Source organism: Phragmites australis, chromosome 4 (genome assembly GCF_958298935.1).
Source record: "Phragmites australis chromosome 4, lpPhrAust1.1, whole genome shotgun sequence".
NCBI lineage: Eukaryota > Viridiplantae > Streptophyta > Magnoliopsida > Poales > Poaceae > Phragmites > Phragmites australis.
Genome location: NC_084924.1, coordinates 48,182,338 through 48,200,968, shown reverse-complemented (window position 1 = coordinate 48,200,968; position 18,631 = coordinate 48,182,338). Strand labels below are relative to the sequence as shown.

Genomic DNA, 18,631 nt, shown 5'->3' with positions numbered 1-18,631 from the left:
TCGTCTTGCACCGAATGATTCGGTGGATTTGCTAGTATCGTTCCGTGCAGCATCTACAGTTATATTCTGGGAATATGTAGAGCTCATCCTGGTTGAGCTGGTCCCATTCTAGAAACCAAACGGCACGCCCTTCGATACTGTATGAGCTCATTCAGAACGGACGAGCATACAAGAAACTAAACGCATAGTTAGATATCACAAACTATTTACTACTAATTTTAATGTAACATTGTTTAAATAGTGATATTTATGAAAGTAACTATTGACAACATTTTACACATTTCATTTTGACATGTGTATTCTTAACATCCATAAAGTTATCGAAAGTTTTTTTATGGGATAAAGGCATCGAAAGTTTAATTGCAAGCATAGCAGAACATCACTTATTTGTTTGGCTAAGATCATCTCCAGCAGCTACCCTAAATTTTCATCATCTAAAACACTATTACAGCATCATGTATCACTATTACAGTCTCCCTCATTCCAGCCATCTCCAGCAGTTACTCTATATGTCGTCCGCTATCTTCTCTCCCCTATATTAAATTGATTTTTTCCCAACCGCCATAACCGCCACCGTAGCAATTTCATTTGGACATGTAGCATGGTACAAATTAGTGTTATAGAACTGAGGTAATCTGTATTGAATTATTTTTTGCGCAGTATATATGGCAGTTGAGAGATGAGCGTGTAGACACAGTGTTTGGCGGCCCCTGCTGTGACCGGAGATAGAAATGAATGTTTGCAACGATAGTATTTTGTGCCTTCTACTTGTGTCTAGCGTGGACAATAAGCAGGGCCACCAATCTTGCTGCGGAAGACCAATGAGTAGTGGCTTGTAGTGGAAGGGATTGATGTGCCATGGAAGGATAGGAAGGAGGCCTCCAGTCTTGCTGCGGAAGGCTCGTGCGGTGGCTTGTAAGGGAAGGAATAATCGTGGCCTATATATAAGGGGATGAGGTAGTGAGACCTTGCAAGAAAGCGAAAAATGGATCCTCACGAAGCCTGGAACGACACCATTAGAGAGTTGTGTTTCGGCAATGACTCTTCCGATGAGGAAGATAATTTGTTCCTTGCGACTGTGGCCGCGATCCATGAGTCGTCGGCAACACAGCGCGGAGCTTGGGGCGGTTCAGTGCCCGGACGTCGCCGTATCCAGCGGAATCGCTTGGAAGGGCACCAAAGGTTGTTCAATGACTACTTCGTCGATCCCCCTGTGTACCCCGATTACATATTCCGGCGCAGGTACAAGTGTGAATAGAAAGTCTCCTCACGTAGTATTATGAACACATGTATGTGCGTGGCGTCTTATTGTTCATGTTTGTGCAGGTTCAGGATGAAACGTGGCATGTACCTCAGAATCGTGGAGGCAGTTGAGGACCGTGACCCGTGGTTCCAACAGAGGAGGAACGCGGCACGGGAGCTCGGACTGTCCGCGTTGCAAAAAGTCACTGCGGCGTTTCGTATGCTAGCATACGATGCTCCTGCCGATTCGCTGGATGAGTGCCTCCGACTCGGAGAGTCCACCATCATTGAGAGTATGAGGCGGTTTGTTCGGGCCGTCGTCGAGGTGTTTGGCGATGAGTACCTCCGTTCTCCAAACAAGGAGGACACCGCTCGTTTGATTGCTACAAACGAGCGAAGAGGGTTCCCGGGGATGCTGGGAAGCATCGATTGTATGCATTGGAGGTGGAAGAACTGTCCGACAGCCTGGTCGGGTTCTTTCACCGGCCACGTCAACTCTCCGACGATCATACTAGAGGCGGTGGCGTCGCAGGACCTGTGGATTTGGCATGTCTTCTTTGGAATGCCGAGTTCCCTGAACGACATCAACGTTCTGCACCGCTCGCATCTGCTCGACAACCTTGCAGCTGGTGTGGCACCACAGGTACAATACTCAATAAATGGACACCACTACAACATGGGGTACTACCTTGCAGATGGAATCTATCCGGAATGGGCCACATTCGTGAAGCCCATATCTTGTCCGCTTGGACTGAAGCGGCAACACTTCGTCGTTCAGCAGGCGGTGGTACGGAAGGATGTCGAACGCGCCTTCAGTGTGCTGCAGTCTCGTTTTCCTATAGTCAGGGGGGCTACAAGGATATGGGATCAGGAAACCCTCCATGACATCATGACCGCCTGCATTATCATGCACAACATGATAGTGGAAAATGAGAGAGGTGATGATGATGCTGAACACGTCTACGACGGTTCAGGTGACCATGTGGAGCCGTTGCACACCCCGATACCCGCTGTTGAAACCTTTACACATAGGTATGGGATGATAACTAGCAGGCAGGGGCATCACTAGCTTCGTGAAGATCTTGTGGAGCATCTATGGCAGCTCCATGGCGGAGAGTAGTCCAAACTTAAATGTAGTGAACTAAATAAAATGAGGTCCACGTTGTCCTTTGGTAGTGGGTTTTTTCTTCGAAAGTATGTCGAATTTGCTATGTCATTTCGAACTATGGGGATGTAATTTCAGTAGTATGAAATCTCAGTAGTATGCACTATCGGCATGTAATTTCAGTAGTACGAACTATGGGGATGTAATTTCAGATCCATGAAACTTGGAACTATGTACTTTGTTTGGAGTATGAAATTTCAGTAGTATGCACTAGCGGCATGTAATTTCAGTACTATGAAATTTAAGTACTATGTACCTTGTGTTGGAGTATGGCAGGTTGTACCATTGAACCGAAAAAAATGATCAAACATGACAGGTTGTATGCCAACGTCCCGCATACAGTCTTCAACTTGGAACACAAGCTGTTCCAAGTCCTCCGCTATGTCTTCCACATGCAGTAGTGCCATGTTGAGGTCCACGGCAGCCGGGGTGCTTTCTGGACTCAAGTTGTCAATGGCCAGTTTCTTCAAAGCGGCCGCCGACTCCTCCACATGGTCCTGCATCTTCGACACAAGAGCGACAAGCGCTGCGCGGTCCATCTACAACCACGGGTTCAGGATGACTAAAGGAACATGTGCTAATTTGTGCCCTATGCAGGGACTCAATCAATGCAGGTGTACTCTTTACTGCACATACGTACCATACACAACATATGTACCCTACACAACATATGTCATTACTGCAACAGATCATATCCTACTCTAGTGTCCAGACAGCAGTGATTCTTGCACTACAAAAAACATTATTTCCATACAACTAGTTGTAATGTTCACCTCCTACTCCTACCCAGATGGCCAAAGATGTACCATTTCCAGCCCTCATTGCCATTCCCATTATCCCCTACACTTCCTACTCATCCCAGCCCTACACCAATCAAAGGATGCGAAGCCTCACTGCATAGTGTTACACATTTTGTTAACTCCAGGATAGTGTGCTAAAAATACCCTACATGAGCCTATGCAGTGAGGTTCAACTTTGCTAAAACACTGCTTGCTGTTCCTACCTTTCCCAGCTAGACAACAATGCTGTAGTGCAACAAAGATACATTCCCAAGTAAACTTTTACAATAGTTCATGACTTTCTGAAGCTATTGTCACAGAATTTGCTGGAACCAAAACACATAGCAATGTTTCATACTAGCATCATCTCCAGGCACAAACAAGGGTGTCCAAAGTTCATCAATTACAACCTATTTCCCACTGCATTCGATACAGAAAGGCACAAATCAAGCACACTACAGTCACCAAGAACAGGTCAGTCACCACCAAAATGGACCAAGAACTGGTCATTTTGCTACTGTGGAGATGATCCTACATGCGCTGCTGTTCCTACCTTTCCCAGCTAGACAACAATGCTGTAGTGCAACAAAGATACATTCCCAAGTAAACTTTTTCAATAGTTCATGACTTTCCGAAGCTATTGTCACAGGATTTGCTGGAACCAAAACACATAGCAATGTTTCATACTAGCATCATCTCCAGGCACAAACAAGGGTGTCCAAAGTTCATCAATTATAACCTATTTCGCACTGCATTCGACACAGAAAGGCACAAATCAAGCACACTACAGTCACCAAGAACAGGTCAGTCACCACCAAAATGGACCAAGAATAGGGAATTTTGCTAGTGTGCAGATGATCCTACATGCGCACACAGAAACCCTAAGATTTCGTCATCAATTCGGTCGGTGCCGGCCACATTTGCACGCGATTAGGGGTTCGTACCAAAGGGGATCGGGTGCCAAAACATTTCTGCACATGGCGATCCTCTGCGAATGTCGATCTGCAGCAACACAAACCCTACCAACCTATGTGGCCGACCAAACGGAAGAACCCCACCCCTGCCGGAGAACCCTACCTCCGCTCGCTCGCCGCGTAACCCTAAGCAGTGGATCTGGGAGCCGAGGACATACCTGGGCCGTCGGGATGACCACGGGCCTCCTACTGCCGCCGAGCACACCGAAGGTGGCGATCCTTGCACCTCGCCGGCCGGATCTGCGTCGGCGCACTTGTCGCCCAACGGGGATGACTCGTCGACTTCCCGGTCTCCGGAACCTCCGCGTTTCCGCCGCCCTCCGCCGCCTCCCGCCTCGCCTCCGCACCCACTCGCCAGTTCCGCTTCCGCCGCTCCGCGGGACCAACGACCTCCTCGCCACTCGCGCCTCCCACAGTGAAGCGGACGCCGCATCCTCCCCGCAACTTTGCCGCCCCCAAACGCGAGCCGTATCGCTGTTCACCCCGAAGCCGACTCTGCTGGACGTCGTTTGCGGGCACGTGACGTCCCGTATCTGACGTGGATACAGCCCGCGGGCCGAATGCCGACTCCGGTGGAGAAGGCCTAAGTGGAAGATTATATATATAGTTGCTTGATATTACTGTGAAGTATAAGCCGATTAGCTTTGAGATGTGTGTGTATCTGGTCGTTATGGTGATCTAATGGTTCAAATATATTTTGTAAAATTACACTGTGATGTTAAAACTATCATAAAACTATTTTTTTTCTTATATTTCATAAAATCACACTTACTTTGTATCACTTTATCACAAAATTTGGGCAACTAAATGGTGTCATGTTAACCCTTACCAACGCTAATTTTTCACGCTCAGAAACTCTATTCGCGTTAGATCGGTAGCTTCCAAGAGAATGAGCCCAAAGATCACGTAGAATCTACTAACTTGGCAAGCAAGTGTGACATAGAGTAGTCGGCCACGTCAGCGAATGGTGAGGACTGAATCGTGTAAGTATGACACGTGAGTCTATCTTATCAAATCTGTTCATATTAATAAAAGTGTAGTTTTGTGATAAAGTGATGCAAAATAAGTGTGGTTTTGTGAAATAGGAAAGTGAATGTAGTTTGGTGACAGTTGAAAAAAAAAAGGTAGTTTTGTGGTAAATTGATGAAAAATAAGTGTGATTTTGTGAAATAGGAGGAAAAAAATATAGTTTTATGATAGTTTTGACAATTGTAATGTAGTTTTATGAATTTTACTCCATTCTTTAAATAGTGTTTATGAAGAACCACAGTATCCTTACAGACGTTTTTAGACTCGTGATTTCTTTGATACCATTCCATTGAACCGATTGGATCAACACAATCCCATCAACCTGATCAACTTTTTTTATAAGGGAAAGCTTTATTAACTGGTGTTATTGTAACAAAAGATTACAACCAATCTAAACCGCTCCTGACATCTGTATATTGAAGATGCTTACAACCCAAATACAAAAGAGAACACAAAAAAAAATACTAAGAGATGGAAGCATAAGCAGCACAACATGTAGATATCCTCTGGGATTATTAAGTCTGACTATGTAGTCTATAACTCAAGCCAAGGCTGGTGAACAACCTGACTACCTGCTTAAGTAGTTGGTATGCCGTAGAAGTTATCTTTCGAGATTGTGTTGATTCAATCGTAAACCTGCAAAGAAGCTAGTATATTAGCTTTTCAAATATTTACTAAGACCTCGTAACCAACTTGACATTATATGGGCTGCACTTCAAGGTGGGTAAAGTTTTGTAGCTATATGGATAATAAGCCAAGCGGAACGGGCGAATTGACTAAAAAAAGATATGCTTTATTGTTTCATTTTTTAACAAAAGTAACATTTTTGACGGCATTTCTATCTTCTTTTCTTTAGATTGTCCTTCATGAGTAGAACCCTTTGCCGAAGGTAAAAAAAATATCTAATTTTAGACGACACTTTCAGCTTTTATAGAAGTTTATTTTTGCTAGGTGTATCAACCTGATCAACTTATATATCTCATAATAATCCCGCACTGAAAAGTAAGTGGACGCTTTGCGTATGTGTTTAACAAAGTGTGCATTTGGAAAAGTAGAGAACAATAGTGACCCCCGTGTCGCCCGTGTCTGGCGACTCCACCACCACCCAACACCCACAAAGCAAGGCTAGATCCGATCGCCACCGTCGGCTAGCAGACATCAGCGGCGGCGGCCAGCGGCAGCTACGAAGTCAGGGCGTCGCGACCATTGTTCTTTCTTCTTCTCCTCTGAGCTCCCCCCTTTCCTCTCCTTCCCCCCACTGGAAGTACTTCCATCGCGGCAAATCCGGCCTTCCTTGTCTCCGGCCGGCTGGATTCAAACACCATGGGTCCCGATTTACTCTTGGTAGTGGTGGATCCGCCCTTTGGGGTCCGGATTCGGGCTCCACTGGTCTTGCCTGGCCTCCCTGGGTCGACTGGCTCGGTCGGCTGCCTCAGCGGAGTGGCGGCGGCCTTGGTGGCCGGGGGAACACTAGGGCGTCACCATCGGGGGCGACTCTATTGCCCCCCGCCCTCTACTCTGTCGCCCTGGGCACGCTCGCCACATGGCGGGCTCAGCGCCGGCGGCGTCGGCCTGTCGAGCCTCGACGACGCCTTGCGTTCTCATCCTAAGCCCCATGGGGCAGGCGCTGTTGGTAACGGCAACAACCTTCTGTAGGACACGCACACGCACCACCACAGTGATGAGAGGTTCATGGCGTTCGGCCACTTGGCCGGCCACCTTGGCAGCTTCGATGACGGCAACGTGTCGCTGACGCTGGGCCTGCTACTATGCAACGACGCTAGTGCCGTGCCGGCTGAGCAGCAATGGCTGCACTGCTCCACCCTCCCCTACCCACCCCCTCGGTCTAGGCTGCTCCCGGCTTCTCCCCTCCTTCGTGGGAGTGCCTGGTGGGGCTACGGGGTCTGTCGATGACACAGGAACCAGGGGTCCCCGAGTCCCGAGGCCAGACCAGCAAGGCGGCACGTGGCGCTGTCGGTGTATCGGGAACCAGGGGTCCCTGAGTCCCGAGACCAGGCCGATCGACCGCCACGTGTCACCATCCCGCGTGGTCCCCCCTGCAGGATGAGAAGAATCTAAGTTCCGGGAGAAGGTGCTCGGGGCCGCAGCCTCTGGTTTCCGAGCACCCCAGTTCCCCGATGACCCGCAGAGTCCAAGTACCGGGAAGAAAGTGCTCCGAAGGGTTCCCACTCACCCCCGAGTACCATAGTCCCCCGATGATCCAAACAGCCAAGTGCTCGGGAGAGAGTTCTCGGGGCTACACGTGGCAGCCCCCGAGGACTCAGTTCCCCGAAGGTCCTACCAAAGTGCTCGGGAGAGAGTGCTCGGGGCTGCCACATGGCAGCCCTTGAGGACTCAGTTCCCCGAAGGTCCTACCAAAGTGCTCGGGAGAGGGTGCTCGGGGCTGCACGTGGCAGCCCCCGAGGACTCGGTTCCCCGAAGGGTCCTACAGGAGTGCTCAGGAGAGAGTGCTTAGGGCTGTACGTGACAGCCCCCGAGCACTTGGTTCCCCGAAGGTTCACGCAGGATCGCCCGACGACCCGAAGGGTCCCATCGGCGGGGTGTCAGCCAGTCAAAGGTCCAATGCCGCATTTAATAGGCACGCGCGGCCTGACATCCTGACATTCTCAACTGCCCACGCCCTAGTGTCAGACCCTGTCATGCTTTGGCAGGGGGGGTGTGGGTCCATTAAATGCACGGGTCCCGTCCCGTATCATCCGGGTGCCTCGGGATAACGTTGCCAGGATCGAAGAGCTCCGCCTGCCACCCTGCCCTGACAGAAGAACAAGACAGGGGCACCGGGCGCATCTTTGGCTGCCCGGTGGGCCCTCTCAATAGCACCGGAGGACGTCTACAGTGGCGGGTGGTCGGATGCGCGCCGTATTTTTCCACCGCCCCTGTCACTTCTCCAAAACGGAATGATGACGCCTTTCTCCGTGGTGCCTTGGCACTCGCGCCCCCTCTTTCCCATTCAGGATAAGTCGAGGTCGGCGTGCCTGTAAAAGGAAAGGATGGAGAACACATGAAGGGGGAATAAAAAAAGGGCAAGTTCAGACGACACAAGACATAGACGAGGCGATATGAACACGATAGAAAAAGAACATCACGAACAAGCTCGGGCAGAACTAGAACACGGGAGCCTCAAGCTCTCTGTAGGCAACACACCTTTGTAACCAGATACATCCTTGAAGAATTCCCTTCAAGGAAAGATATTACACTCGCACAGGAGTAGGGTGTTACGCCCCGTGCGGCTCGAACCTGTCTAAACCCCGGTGCATCTATCTCTTTTTTGCACTAGGTCGATCATCCCCCACCACCAGCCGTTGCATTTATTTCCGCTTCCATTTATTTCCCCGACGAGCTCATTCAGGATCATCCCCCAGCCGAATCTTTAAAAAGGGGTCTCTCGGGATCCCTGCGACAGGAGTTCATCCTCCGACAGGCGCCCTCCCGCCTGGGTGATCTCCTCGAAGCGCGAGAAGACTAAGTCCCGGGAGAGGGTGCTCGGGGCCATGAACAGTGGTTCCCGGGTACCCGAGTTCCCCGATGACCCGAGAAGACCAAGTGCCGTGAAGAGAGTGCTCGGGGCTGCGGGCAGTGGCCCCCGAGCACTCAAGTCCCCCGACGACCAGAAGAGCCAAGTACCGGGAAGGGGGTGCTCGGGGCCGCGAGCAAGCGGCCCCAGAGCACCTGAGTACCCTGAAGACCCGAAGAAAATCAGTTCCGGGAGAGAGTGCTCGGGGTCGCGAGCCGTGGCCCCCGAGTACTCGGTTCCCCGAGGACCCGATCACCCAGTTCCGGGAGAGAGTGCTCGGGGCCGCGAGCGGTGGCCCCCGAGCACTCGGTTCCCCGAGGACCAAGAAAGGGCATACCCGGGAGAGAGTGCTCGGGGCTGTGAACAGTGGCCCCGAGCACTCGGTTCCCCGAGGGCCCGAGAAGGCCTTCGCTGGTGGCCCCCACAGAGGTCCAGTGGTGAGGTGTCAACCAGCGAAAGACGCGATGCCGCATTTAAGATGGCGCGTGGCCTGTCGCCTCCAACTGCTCCCCCCACGCTTTCTGTCAGTCCCTGCCACATTCTGGCAGGAGGGCGTGGGGACATTTAATGCACGAGTCCCATCCCGCGACATCCGGCGCGCCTCGGTATAACATCGCGAGGCACAAGACGCCCCGCCTGCCGCCCTGCTGTGTAACGTATACAATACCGGGCTGGCACGCCGTGCCGTTCAGTGGCTGCCCGGTGGGCCCTCCCCGCAGCGCCCGTTGCAGAATGATATCATGACGACCAAGACCGAACGGGGGCACGTTTTCAACTCCCCCCGTCGGGTCACGCAGCAGCCCATGATGGTTACTTTTCATTTATGGCGTCTTGGAACGTGTGCCCTCCTTTTCTGGGCACGCTACCGCAGGCGAGTATTTAAGGAAGGGCCGGTCGACACAAAAAAGGGATCCAAGTCTGGACAAGTTCAAGCATAGAAGCTGAGATCACCGAAGAATAAGGAGCCCGAAGCTCTAGGATAGACAAATATTTTTGTAACCAGCAAACACATCTGAGGGACATTCTCAGAGCATTTATAGCATACACACATGAGTAGGGTATTACGCTCAGTGCGACCCGAACCTGTCTAAAAATCCCTCCAGTGCATTTACTGCATCCTGCATCCGATCCTTCCATTCCACCTGCCATCGCATTTACGCCCATTTATTTCATCCGCAAAACATATTCAGAATCATCCCCGGCTGAATCTCAAATGGGGTCCCTCCGGATCCCTGCTTGAGGAGTTCACCCTCCGACAGGGTCTCCGGCTTAGGGGAGCCGTTGGGATGGTGCAGCTTTTAGGTCTGTTGTTTCGTCGGGTTGGGCGTGGTCTTGCTTGATTTCTGCCATCTTACACGATCTTTGGGGCGAAGGATTCGTGGGCGAAAGCCTTGCTCGGTTGCGTGTCGGTGCCGATGATGTTGGCGTCCTTATGTGTCATATACTTCCTTAAGGCGTCATTGGGGAGTCTCCTCCCTCTTGCGGCTCATCCGGGTGAAAACTTTGACCGGCTCTTCGGTCGAGCGATGACGGCATCATCGTCGTTCCCTTCCTAAAGGTGTCGCCTCGGTTGTCCACCGCCCTGCTTCGGTGTCTATCTATTTTTTTTAAGGTTCTTTTGTTTGCCATCGGTATCCCATGTTAGGGCCTGTTTGTTTCAGCTGGAGATTCTGAAAAGCAACTTATAAAAGTTGGATTGTGAAAAGCTGGATTGTAAAAAGCTTTTAGACTGTAGATTCTAAAAAAATTTGGTGGACAATTTAGTAAAATGGACTTTCACAATCTATCAAAAGCTGAGAAAAACTAGCTTATCAGATTCCCACAATCCAACCAGCAAATTTTAAAAAGCTATAATCAAAAGCTGTCTGTTTGTTTCAGCTTCAGATTGTAAAAGCTGAAAGCTACAATCCGAAGCTGAAACAAACAGATCCTTAGTCTTTTTTGAAGAAATAGAACGAAGAAAGCACAGTATGCATCCTGGCCCAACACATTTCATACAAAAGTCAACACATTTCATACATGTCATAGAAAACACATTTCGCATTTCATTTTTTTTTTTGATGCGCAGATCGCCAACAGATCTGTCTGAATTACAAACAAGCGTATCTTTAGAAGGACAAAACTTCAGGAGTGGTCGAGTATCTCTGCCTAGCAGAGCGGCGGAAACAGAAGTCACTGAACGCTTCAAACCTCCAGCCTGCTAGTCCTCAGAGATGAATACAAAAATGCACAAAAAACAATGCGTGCCATGTTCTCATTTTGCTGAATTGATTAACATGTTTGCGTGCTTCAAGTTTTTCTTGTGCATTTTCGAATTATTATTTTAAAGTCGCGACCACCGGCCAACAATGCGTTAAGCAGTTGGCCTGACGGCAGGAACAAAACATGCGCAATGTGCTGGCTGTCCTTCCTAATCACGATGTGTCTTTGGCATCACCCCTGAAGCGAAGAACAAGAAACAACATCCGTCACAATCCAAACTGCTCCAGCTCCTAGTTTGCTCTCAAATTAGACCTGCTCCAGCTCGTGATGTCTGTCTTCCAACACAAAATGAGCGTGAACTTATTATCGGCGAGCGAGCCTGAATCATCTGCAATCGTCAACATGTTTGCAAGTGCCGCGTGCAATTCGTGCCAAATTCGTGAAGGAACGCCGGTTCCGCTCGGCAGAACGAACAGGAAAACTTTCTGAAGGTGGCCTAATCTGACGAGACCGCCGCAGCCGTGCTCGTCTTTGCGGTTGTGCCTTGTGCGCCCGGCAAGGACAACGATTTGCCGCCGGCTGCCACTGCGCGTACGGTTTCGGCAAGGTTTCCTAGCATTAGCCTCGTGATTGCATCAGAGAAAACAAGCTACCTGTCGTTTTTACAAGTACATTTCCTGCCTGCTTTGCCAATTCAATTATTCAAATGTCCTCGCGAGCTGCTGAAGGCCAAGGGTGAGTCAGATCCTAAACCGTGTTACGTGATAACGGAGAACTTACTTGAGATTGACCGATAACTTTGGGTGCTCGTCCGTCGTAATGCTGGTGTAATTTCATGAACATTGCCGTACGATTCCGTTTCACTGATCGTAGATGTCTGTGAGGCTATTTAGTGGGCTGATTTTGGAATGAGGCGTTTGGGCTCTCGCACTGAAGGGAAGATGCATGAGAAAGTGGGTCCCATAAGCTATTGGGCTTTGGGTGCCAAACTATACTTATACTGCATGGATTTTCTCTCCGTTGCAAATTTGACAAGATGATTCTGGGCTTAAATGAATACTATTTTTTTTTCTGAATCTTCAAAGTTAAATTTTGATTAAGATTTTCTTATAAACTATATTATTTATAGCTACAAAATTTATATACTATGAAATCATCTTAAATTATAAACATAATTGTATAATTTTAATACACTAAACATTCTTATAGTATAATTAAATATTAGTCAAAATACATAAAGTTTGAATTTTTTTAAAAAATACACCTACTATTTATAAAAAGAGAAGATCTCAGTGAGCTTAAAATAGGCCAACCCATGGAAAGTCCGCACACACCAGAGTACCAGACATATGTATTCTCTCTCACACCTCACTGCAGAGTTCAGACACCGCACACGTGCTTCTGACGAGGAAAGAATGTAGTAATCAACACGAGGCAGCACGCTATGTTCTGTTGCTAACAGTACTAATATTTGGAGGGACAATTACACAACCGCTTTAGTATATACCTGACTTATAATTAGCACAACATTATTATTATGTGAAAGAGCTGCCAGGTACTATAGCAGAAACACGTCAACAAAAACATGTACTGTTGGTTGTCTGTTGTAGTTTGCGTTTTAATTACTTCATAGAAACAACTATAATACTTTAGGGTCGGTTTGTTTCAGTTAAAATTTTGAAAAACAGTTTATAGATTATGGGTAGTAAAAAAAAAAATTGTAAAAAACTTTCAGGTTGTAGATTTTAAAAATATTTGATGAAAAATTCAGTAAAATGAACTTTTACAATCTGTAAAAGCTGAAAGAATACAGCTTCTTAGATTCCCATAATCTAATAAACAGATTATAAAAAACTATCATAAGAAATATCCGTTTGTTTCGGTTTTAAATTGTAAAAACTAAAAGTCATGCTACAAAGCCGAAATAAACAAACCATTAAAAGATAGCTTTGGATGGTTGGCGTTTCTTTAAACGCAGTTTGGCTCCAATCCAAATCTAGGTCTTGTTTGGTAGAGTTCTGCGAGCTGATTCCGCGCTAGAATCGCTCCCAACGCTGGCAAACATGCTGGTCGGGGAGTGATTCCGCGCGGGAATCACTTCCTATTTTGTATAGCGAGGTGGGAGCTGAAAAAACTAGCTTCCACCTGATTCTCGACTGATTCTCCTCGATTTCAACATAATATTCTCTCAGGAATTACTTCCACCTCTAGTATACCAAACAATTTTACAAACAGAATCACTTTCACCACAGAATCACTCCCACTCTACTTCCATCATAAAATCACTCTCACCACAGAATCAGAGCTCTACCAAACAGCCCCTAGTAGCAGAATATGAGAACAACATCCTCCGTGATATCCAGACCACAGCAAGGCTCGATCACCGATGTCATCTATCTCGCTCCACCGTTGCCTCGCCACGTGCATCTTATAAAGAGCGATACTAGTGACGATTGATTGATCCTCGAAGTAATATGCAAAGAACTGACATGGACTTCACTGTCCAGCTCGAACCAACATGCGTTTGAACAACCTATAGCATTGGAGGGAGCTTTCGGACCCAAGCTCTTGAGTAATTTGGGAGTCTATCAAAGACTCTTTCTTTATTCCATGTAGCACGATATGATATGTTTTCATCAACTAAGTGTATCAAGTCTGTAGCAATGAGCTATTCGAATGACTTCGGACCTGACATTTACATAAAGTCCAAAATTTTAGCGGAAGTTCCTCGATCTCTGATGGTATTTTTTTGTCAATAAGATTCTAGGTTTGCTGGTCAAGATGATTACTCATGTAATCATATGGTTTGTGAGTTGGAAAATCCGACAACCATTGTGGCCTCAACCTTCAGTAGCTCTCGCTACCAAGTAGTCTCTAATATGGAGAAGGAGATTCCAAATGACAAACCTCGCTTATCGGACTTCGATGCATCCACAGATGGAGAAGACGTGAAGGATTACAAGGTTAATATGCTCTTTGTTGATCCTCCAAAAGATCAGGCATATGCTAACACTGGGCATGATATTCCAGTCAAAAAAAAAGTGAAGATGATGCTCCAAGAAGGGGTTCGAGCCCATAAAAAAAAACCCTCTTCTGCTCACGATCGCAATGAAGATCCATGTCGCATGAGTCAGCTACCATCGCCTCATCGCTTATTATTCAGTTTGATAGGCCAACAAGGCAACATAGAACAATTTGCATATGGTACAACTCAGTTCCTACAGAGTATGAGGATTCTACTCTCCAATCCACCTCATGGAAGACTATATACTCCAGAAAGGCGCGGTGGTTGAAGAGATCGTTGGGATTGTTACCGACGCGCAACAACGAGCAGAAGCCACAACCTCAGCAAGATATGACTACTCGGACGAGTAGCACGCATCAACATAATTTCAATTCAGCTTCACGTAGTAAGAGGCAAGAGGTTAGACCAACTATGAGAGGGCACATGCTCGTGGTTAGTGGATACATCACGCGACACCTCCTAGAAACCACTAGATGTGGATCTACATCACGAGATTAATAAACGTTGTGACAGAGCAGGGGATTGAGATATGTCTTCTAGAAGAACCAGTGCAAGTTCCAGGAATCATGCTAATCAATTCTTGAGGGTCGGGGTTATGAGTCCAATTACTGGAGAAGCGTTGCGGTAGTTACTAGGTGTTGAGCTTTTATGCCTAACCTCCGAGCAGCATGTTGACCGGATTTATTCCGACCATACACGCTAGAGAAATATAATGGGAGTTCTAATCCATTGGAATTCCTCTAGATCTATACAACCACTATCTAAGCATATGGGGAGATGGGAAGGGTATGACCAACTACCTCTACCTCCTTACAATACTTGAAGGATCTGCCCGTTCATGTTTGACCAATTTGCCGGTAGAACCAGTCTACTAGTGGGAACACTTTTATGACATTTTCTTGACCAACCACGGGGGGATTTACTAATGTTCTAGGAAGAAATATGGCATGCATCACCTTCGCCAATAGAACAATAAAACCCTACATCAATTTATTAAAAGGTTCAGTAGCATCAGGAATCCAATTCCCCAAATCACCAATTCTTTGGTAATTCAAGCATTCTGACAATGAGTGCGAAACATAAGGCTAACTAAAGATATGGCCATGCAACCGCCTCAAAGTGTCATGAAGCTATTTGATATGGTTGACCGCTATATAGCATCAGAGGCAGTCGAGTGGAGTTGTTCCCTCGATAAAGGAAAAAAAACCTCAACATGGCCTAGAGGACTATACCTCCAAGTTGGCTGACAAAATGTAAACTTAAGAAGAAAGTAGATAAGGCTAAAAGGAAGAAGAAGATTGAGACACCAAACATCATGGCTGTGACTTACGATAAAAACTTTAAGTCCCATCTATTTCCCAATAAGGGTAAAAAAAAACCCTCATCAATGGAGGGTGCGAATAAAAGTTAGTATCCTATTCATAAATCAGATACACATAACTTGCTACCTATTGTGCTTAAATATATAAAAAAGAATCTAAAGACGACGTCCTGGAATATATCTTCCGATTTCCGATCCCACAGAAATCTAGACTATACATCTGGACCCACATAATAAACAATAAGTATCTTTTTTTTTTCAAATTAACACGAGATATTCTAACCTTTAAGATTGAAGGTGAAGACTTCTTTTTTACCAATTACTAAGGGTGTGTTTGGTTAGGAGGCAAAATATGATGGGATAAGGGTATCTCTGTTTTTAGGGATAGGATGATCATCTTTTTTGTTTAGTTAGATGGATAAATGAGTCTTTTTTTTGCTTGAGGAACAAGGACAGATAAGGCGAGAATCATCAACTAATTATATTTATAATTCTAAATAATAATCATTAATAATACACTAATCAACATGCACTAACGTGTATTAATGTTAATCTTGCCATAGTCATTACTAATTAACCCTAATCATACTCTATTTAGCTCATTAATCACCACTAATTAGCACATTAACCCTTACAAACTCTAATCTTACAGTAATATATACTAATTACTAATACAACATATTAATATCACTAATCATTTTACTAATAAGTATGATTAGTAAAAGTGGATGGCTTCATCCCACCAATTTTAAAAGATGACTTCATTCAATATATTGAGAGAATATTTCTTAGGATAGATGATCTAATTCCTGCTGTCCCTAAACTAAACATCACAAAACAAGGATGACTCTCTCCCATCTCACTCCATCCCGTGAACCAAACACATCTTAACAAATAATAGATCTGCACTGTTAATAGTTGAGATTATGTACGAATTCGATTCATGCAGATATCTCGTGCCGTATTTTTTTTTATTTAGAAAATGGAAATCATTCCGGCTTTTTACATGTGTGATGCATACAGCCAACATCATTATTACAAAATTTTGGCTAAAAGTCCGCAATCAAACGAAAGCAAAGCATGGTAAATTACGTTATGTATGTATTCTATAACTACAACACCACCCATGCTTTGCAAAGATATCCAGTGCCACTACTTCCAAAGTGTGGCACACCTTCAAAACATCTTCCTTTTGGTCCTCCTTTTGCAGTAATCTCCAGAACCTTAGCCAGTAGGTTCCCCTGAATATAGCCTGCATGAATGACATATTTGTTTTTTTATTAAATACAATATCATTACGACAAAGTCAAATAGTAAAAAAAAAAAAGCTAAACGGGCATTTCAAGCTACTATATGAGGAGAAAAGGCTTCGCAAAGGTCCGACTGGTGGCGAGATTTGAAATGCTGAAAATTGGCAAAAGAAAGCTGACATGACTACATGATCACTCATACGTTGCGCATTCCTTGCTTTATTCCGTAAATCTCCGAGGGCTTAACTTTGTTTCGCTTTTCTCGTCCCAACTTGAGCGATCAACAGCATCCTTCGAGGAAGATCTGAGCAGCAGACCCCTTTATTTGACAAATTGCACCGACGCGAATAATAACTTTTTCTAATTAATTCTTATTTGCTAACTTTACTAGAATTATACTTATTTGCTGTAGATTCCCTGAAAAAGAGAGAGTAAATTGCTGAGAACATAATCAACGCATAATCACGGTTAACGAACACAGAAAGTCTCTGGACAAGCAAGAGCTTTAATCTGGCATCACTATTCACAAGAGAAGCAAAACTGACACCTTATTTAAATCACCTTAACCAGTGAAAAAGGTACATCCCCATGAACTGACACCTAATTTACGTGATCAACAAACGAAATTAGAATGATGCAAAAATCACATGAAACTGCCGCGCGTTCGCTTGGCCTGAAAGACAAAACTGCAGCCACAGCTGCGTGCCGCGTTACGCTGCTCGCAGCCTTCTGGAGCAATCGAGCTAGCTCAACGACGACGATTCGTGAGCAAAGCCGCCGCTAGCTTTTAGCTACTCGCGGCAAAGCTGAAGGAAAAGCAGCAGGGCCTTTACACGTACGCACCTCGCTCGCTGCATGGTCGAGGACGTAGGGCCCCACGTGGACTACGCGACTACTTTCCTTAGCTTACTGGCATCTTGTGCCACTGCAACTCGTGCTCGTTTTTCCATATAAGGCACCACCCAGGCCAACATGTTTTCTCCATCGCTCGAGCTGTTTCTGAGATCAGACGAGAAGAAGAAGAAGAAGAAGAAATCAAAGCAATGGAGCTCCCACGCAAGATGTTCTGGGCCGTCGTCCTCGTCCTGCTGCTGCTCGTGGCCACAGGTACGTGTTCCGTGCGCGCACGGGCCGGCTAACCTTGTGTGAACTCTCGCTGATCTGATCTGAGCTGAGCTGACGGCGTTGCATGCTCATTGCTGCGTGGGTGTGTCCAGAGGTTGGGCCGGCGATGGTGGCGGAGGCGCGGACGTGCGAGTCCCAGAGCCACAAGTTCCGGGGGCCGTGCGTGCGTAGGGGCAACTGCGCCAACGTCTGCAGGACGGAGGGGTTCCAGGGCGGCAAGTGCCGCGGCTTCCGCCGCCGCTGCTTCTGCACCAAGCACTGCCATTAACTAGCTTGCTCGCCGGCGGAATGGTCATGCCCCGTCATGTTTGATCCGAGCTGCATGCAATGCGTTCGTGGTGGTTTATGCAATTGTGTCTTTTTTTGGGTGTTCGTGCATGAATAAGAGCGTGCGTTTTCGCAAGCTGGTGTGACAAGTTACTCGTCTCTTCTGTTCAATTGGTGCATTTGCGTGTCGTCTTTAGTTGCGTTTCAAGGTTTCGGTTCCCGTGTTACTGAGATGGGATGTAAGTCTGACCCTTTCATTTTCCATCAAGTGCATGCATGTTTTGTCCCTCGATCGATCACACCAAGAAAAAGATGACAGTACACGCCTTGCTACTTGAAACAGTGATATCCACAAGTCGCTTTTGGCTCGTGCTAATGCGCAGTGTGTGTCAATGTTACCACACCCGTGTTCATTTTTTTTTTCGAAATTGGACATCCGAATCGCAGTATAGATTTCGAGTTGTATTTTAGGTGTGTAAATTTTTCTATTGAATCTGATATTTAAATCCGAATCAGATTTCGGGTAGTGTGTGCTGACACGCGGAGCTATGCATGGATGAACGGAGTCTTGCTTCGCGCCGCGTGCGTGCTCACCACGATCCGCCCGGCCTGCTTGCCAAAGCCCATCATAGCCTCGAACGCAGTTCAAACAGAGACCACCGGCCACCGGCTCGTAAGACCATCCAACTAATTTCCATTCATTTCCTTTCAAATAAA

At 46.7% G+C, this 18,631-nt stretch overlaps 2 protein-coding genes across 2 annotated transcripts; both read left to right on the top strand.

Moving 5' to 3' along the window:
• Positions 1 to 985: 985 nt before the first annotated feature.
• LOC133914899 (uncharacterized) lies at positions 986 to 7,103 on the top strand. Its single transcript, XM_062357869.1, has 3 exons — positions 986 to 1,242; positions 1,327 to 1,885; positions 6,846 to 7,103. Exons 1-3 carry the CDS (start codon positions 986 to 988, stop codon positions 7,101 to 7,103), a joined length of 1,074 nt encoding a protein of 357 aa, XP_062213853.1.
• Positions 7,104 to 17,489: 10,386 nt separating this feature from the next.
• LOC133914525 (defensin Ec-AMP-D2-like) lies at positions 17,490 to 18,442 on the top strand. Its single transcript, XM_062357625.1, has 2 exons — positions 17,490 to 17,629; positions 17,740 to 18,442. The coding sequence occupies exons 1-2, from the start codon at positions 17,566 to 17,568 to the stop codon at positions 17,913 to 17,915; spliced, it is 240 nt and encodes a 79-aa protein (XP_062213609.1). The 5' UTR covers positions 17,490 to 17,565; the 3' UTR covers positions 17,916 to 18,442.
• Positions 18,443 to 18,631: the final 189 nt, after the last annotated feature.

Bases quoted from the DNA above. Each gene is read 5' to 3' on its own strand.
- LOC133914525 (XM_062357625.1), top strand. From the start codon at position 17,566: ATGGAGCTCCCACGCAAGATGTTCTGGGCCGTCGTCCTCGTCCTGCTG. The intron at 17,630-17,739 runs GTACGTGTTCCG...GGGTGTGTCCAG, and splicing joins GCTGCTGCTCGTGGCCACAG to AGGTTGGGCCGGCGATGGTG.
- LOC133914899 (XM_062357869.1), top strand. From the start codon at position 986: ATGGATCCTCACGAAGCCTGGAACGACACCATTAGAGAGTTGTGTTTC. The intron at 1,243-1,326 runs GTACAAGTGTGA...ATGTTTGTGCAG, and splicing joins GATTACATATTCCGGCGCAG to GTTCAGGATGAAACGTGGCA. The intron at 1,886-6,845 runs GTACAATACTCA...AACCTTCTGTAG, and splicing joins CAGCTGGTGTGGCACCACAG to GACACGCACACGCACCACCA.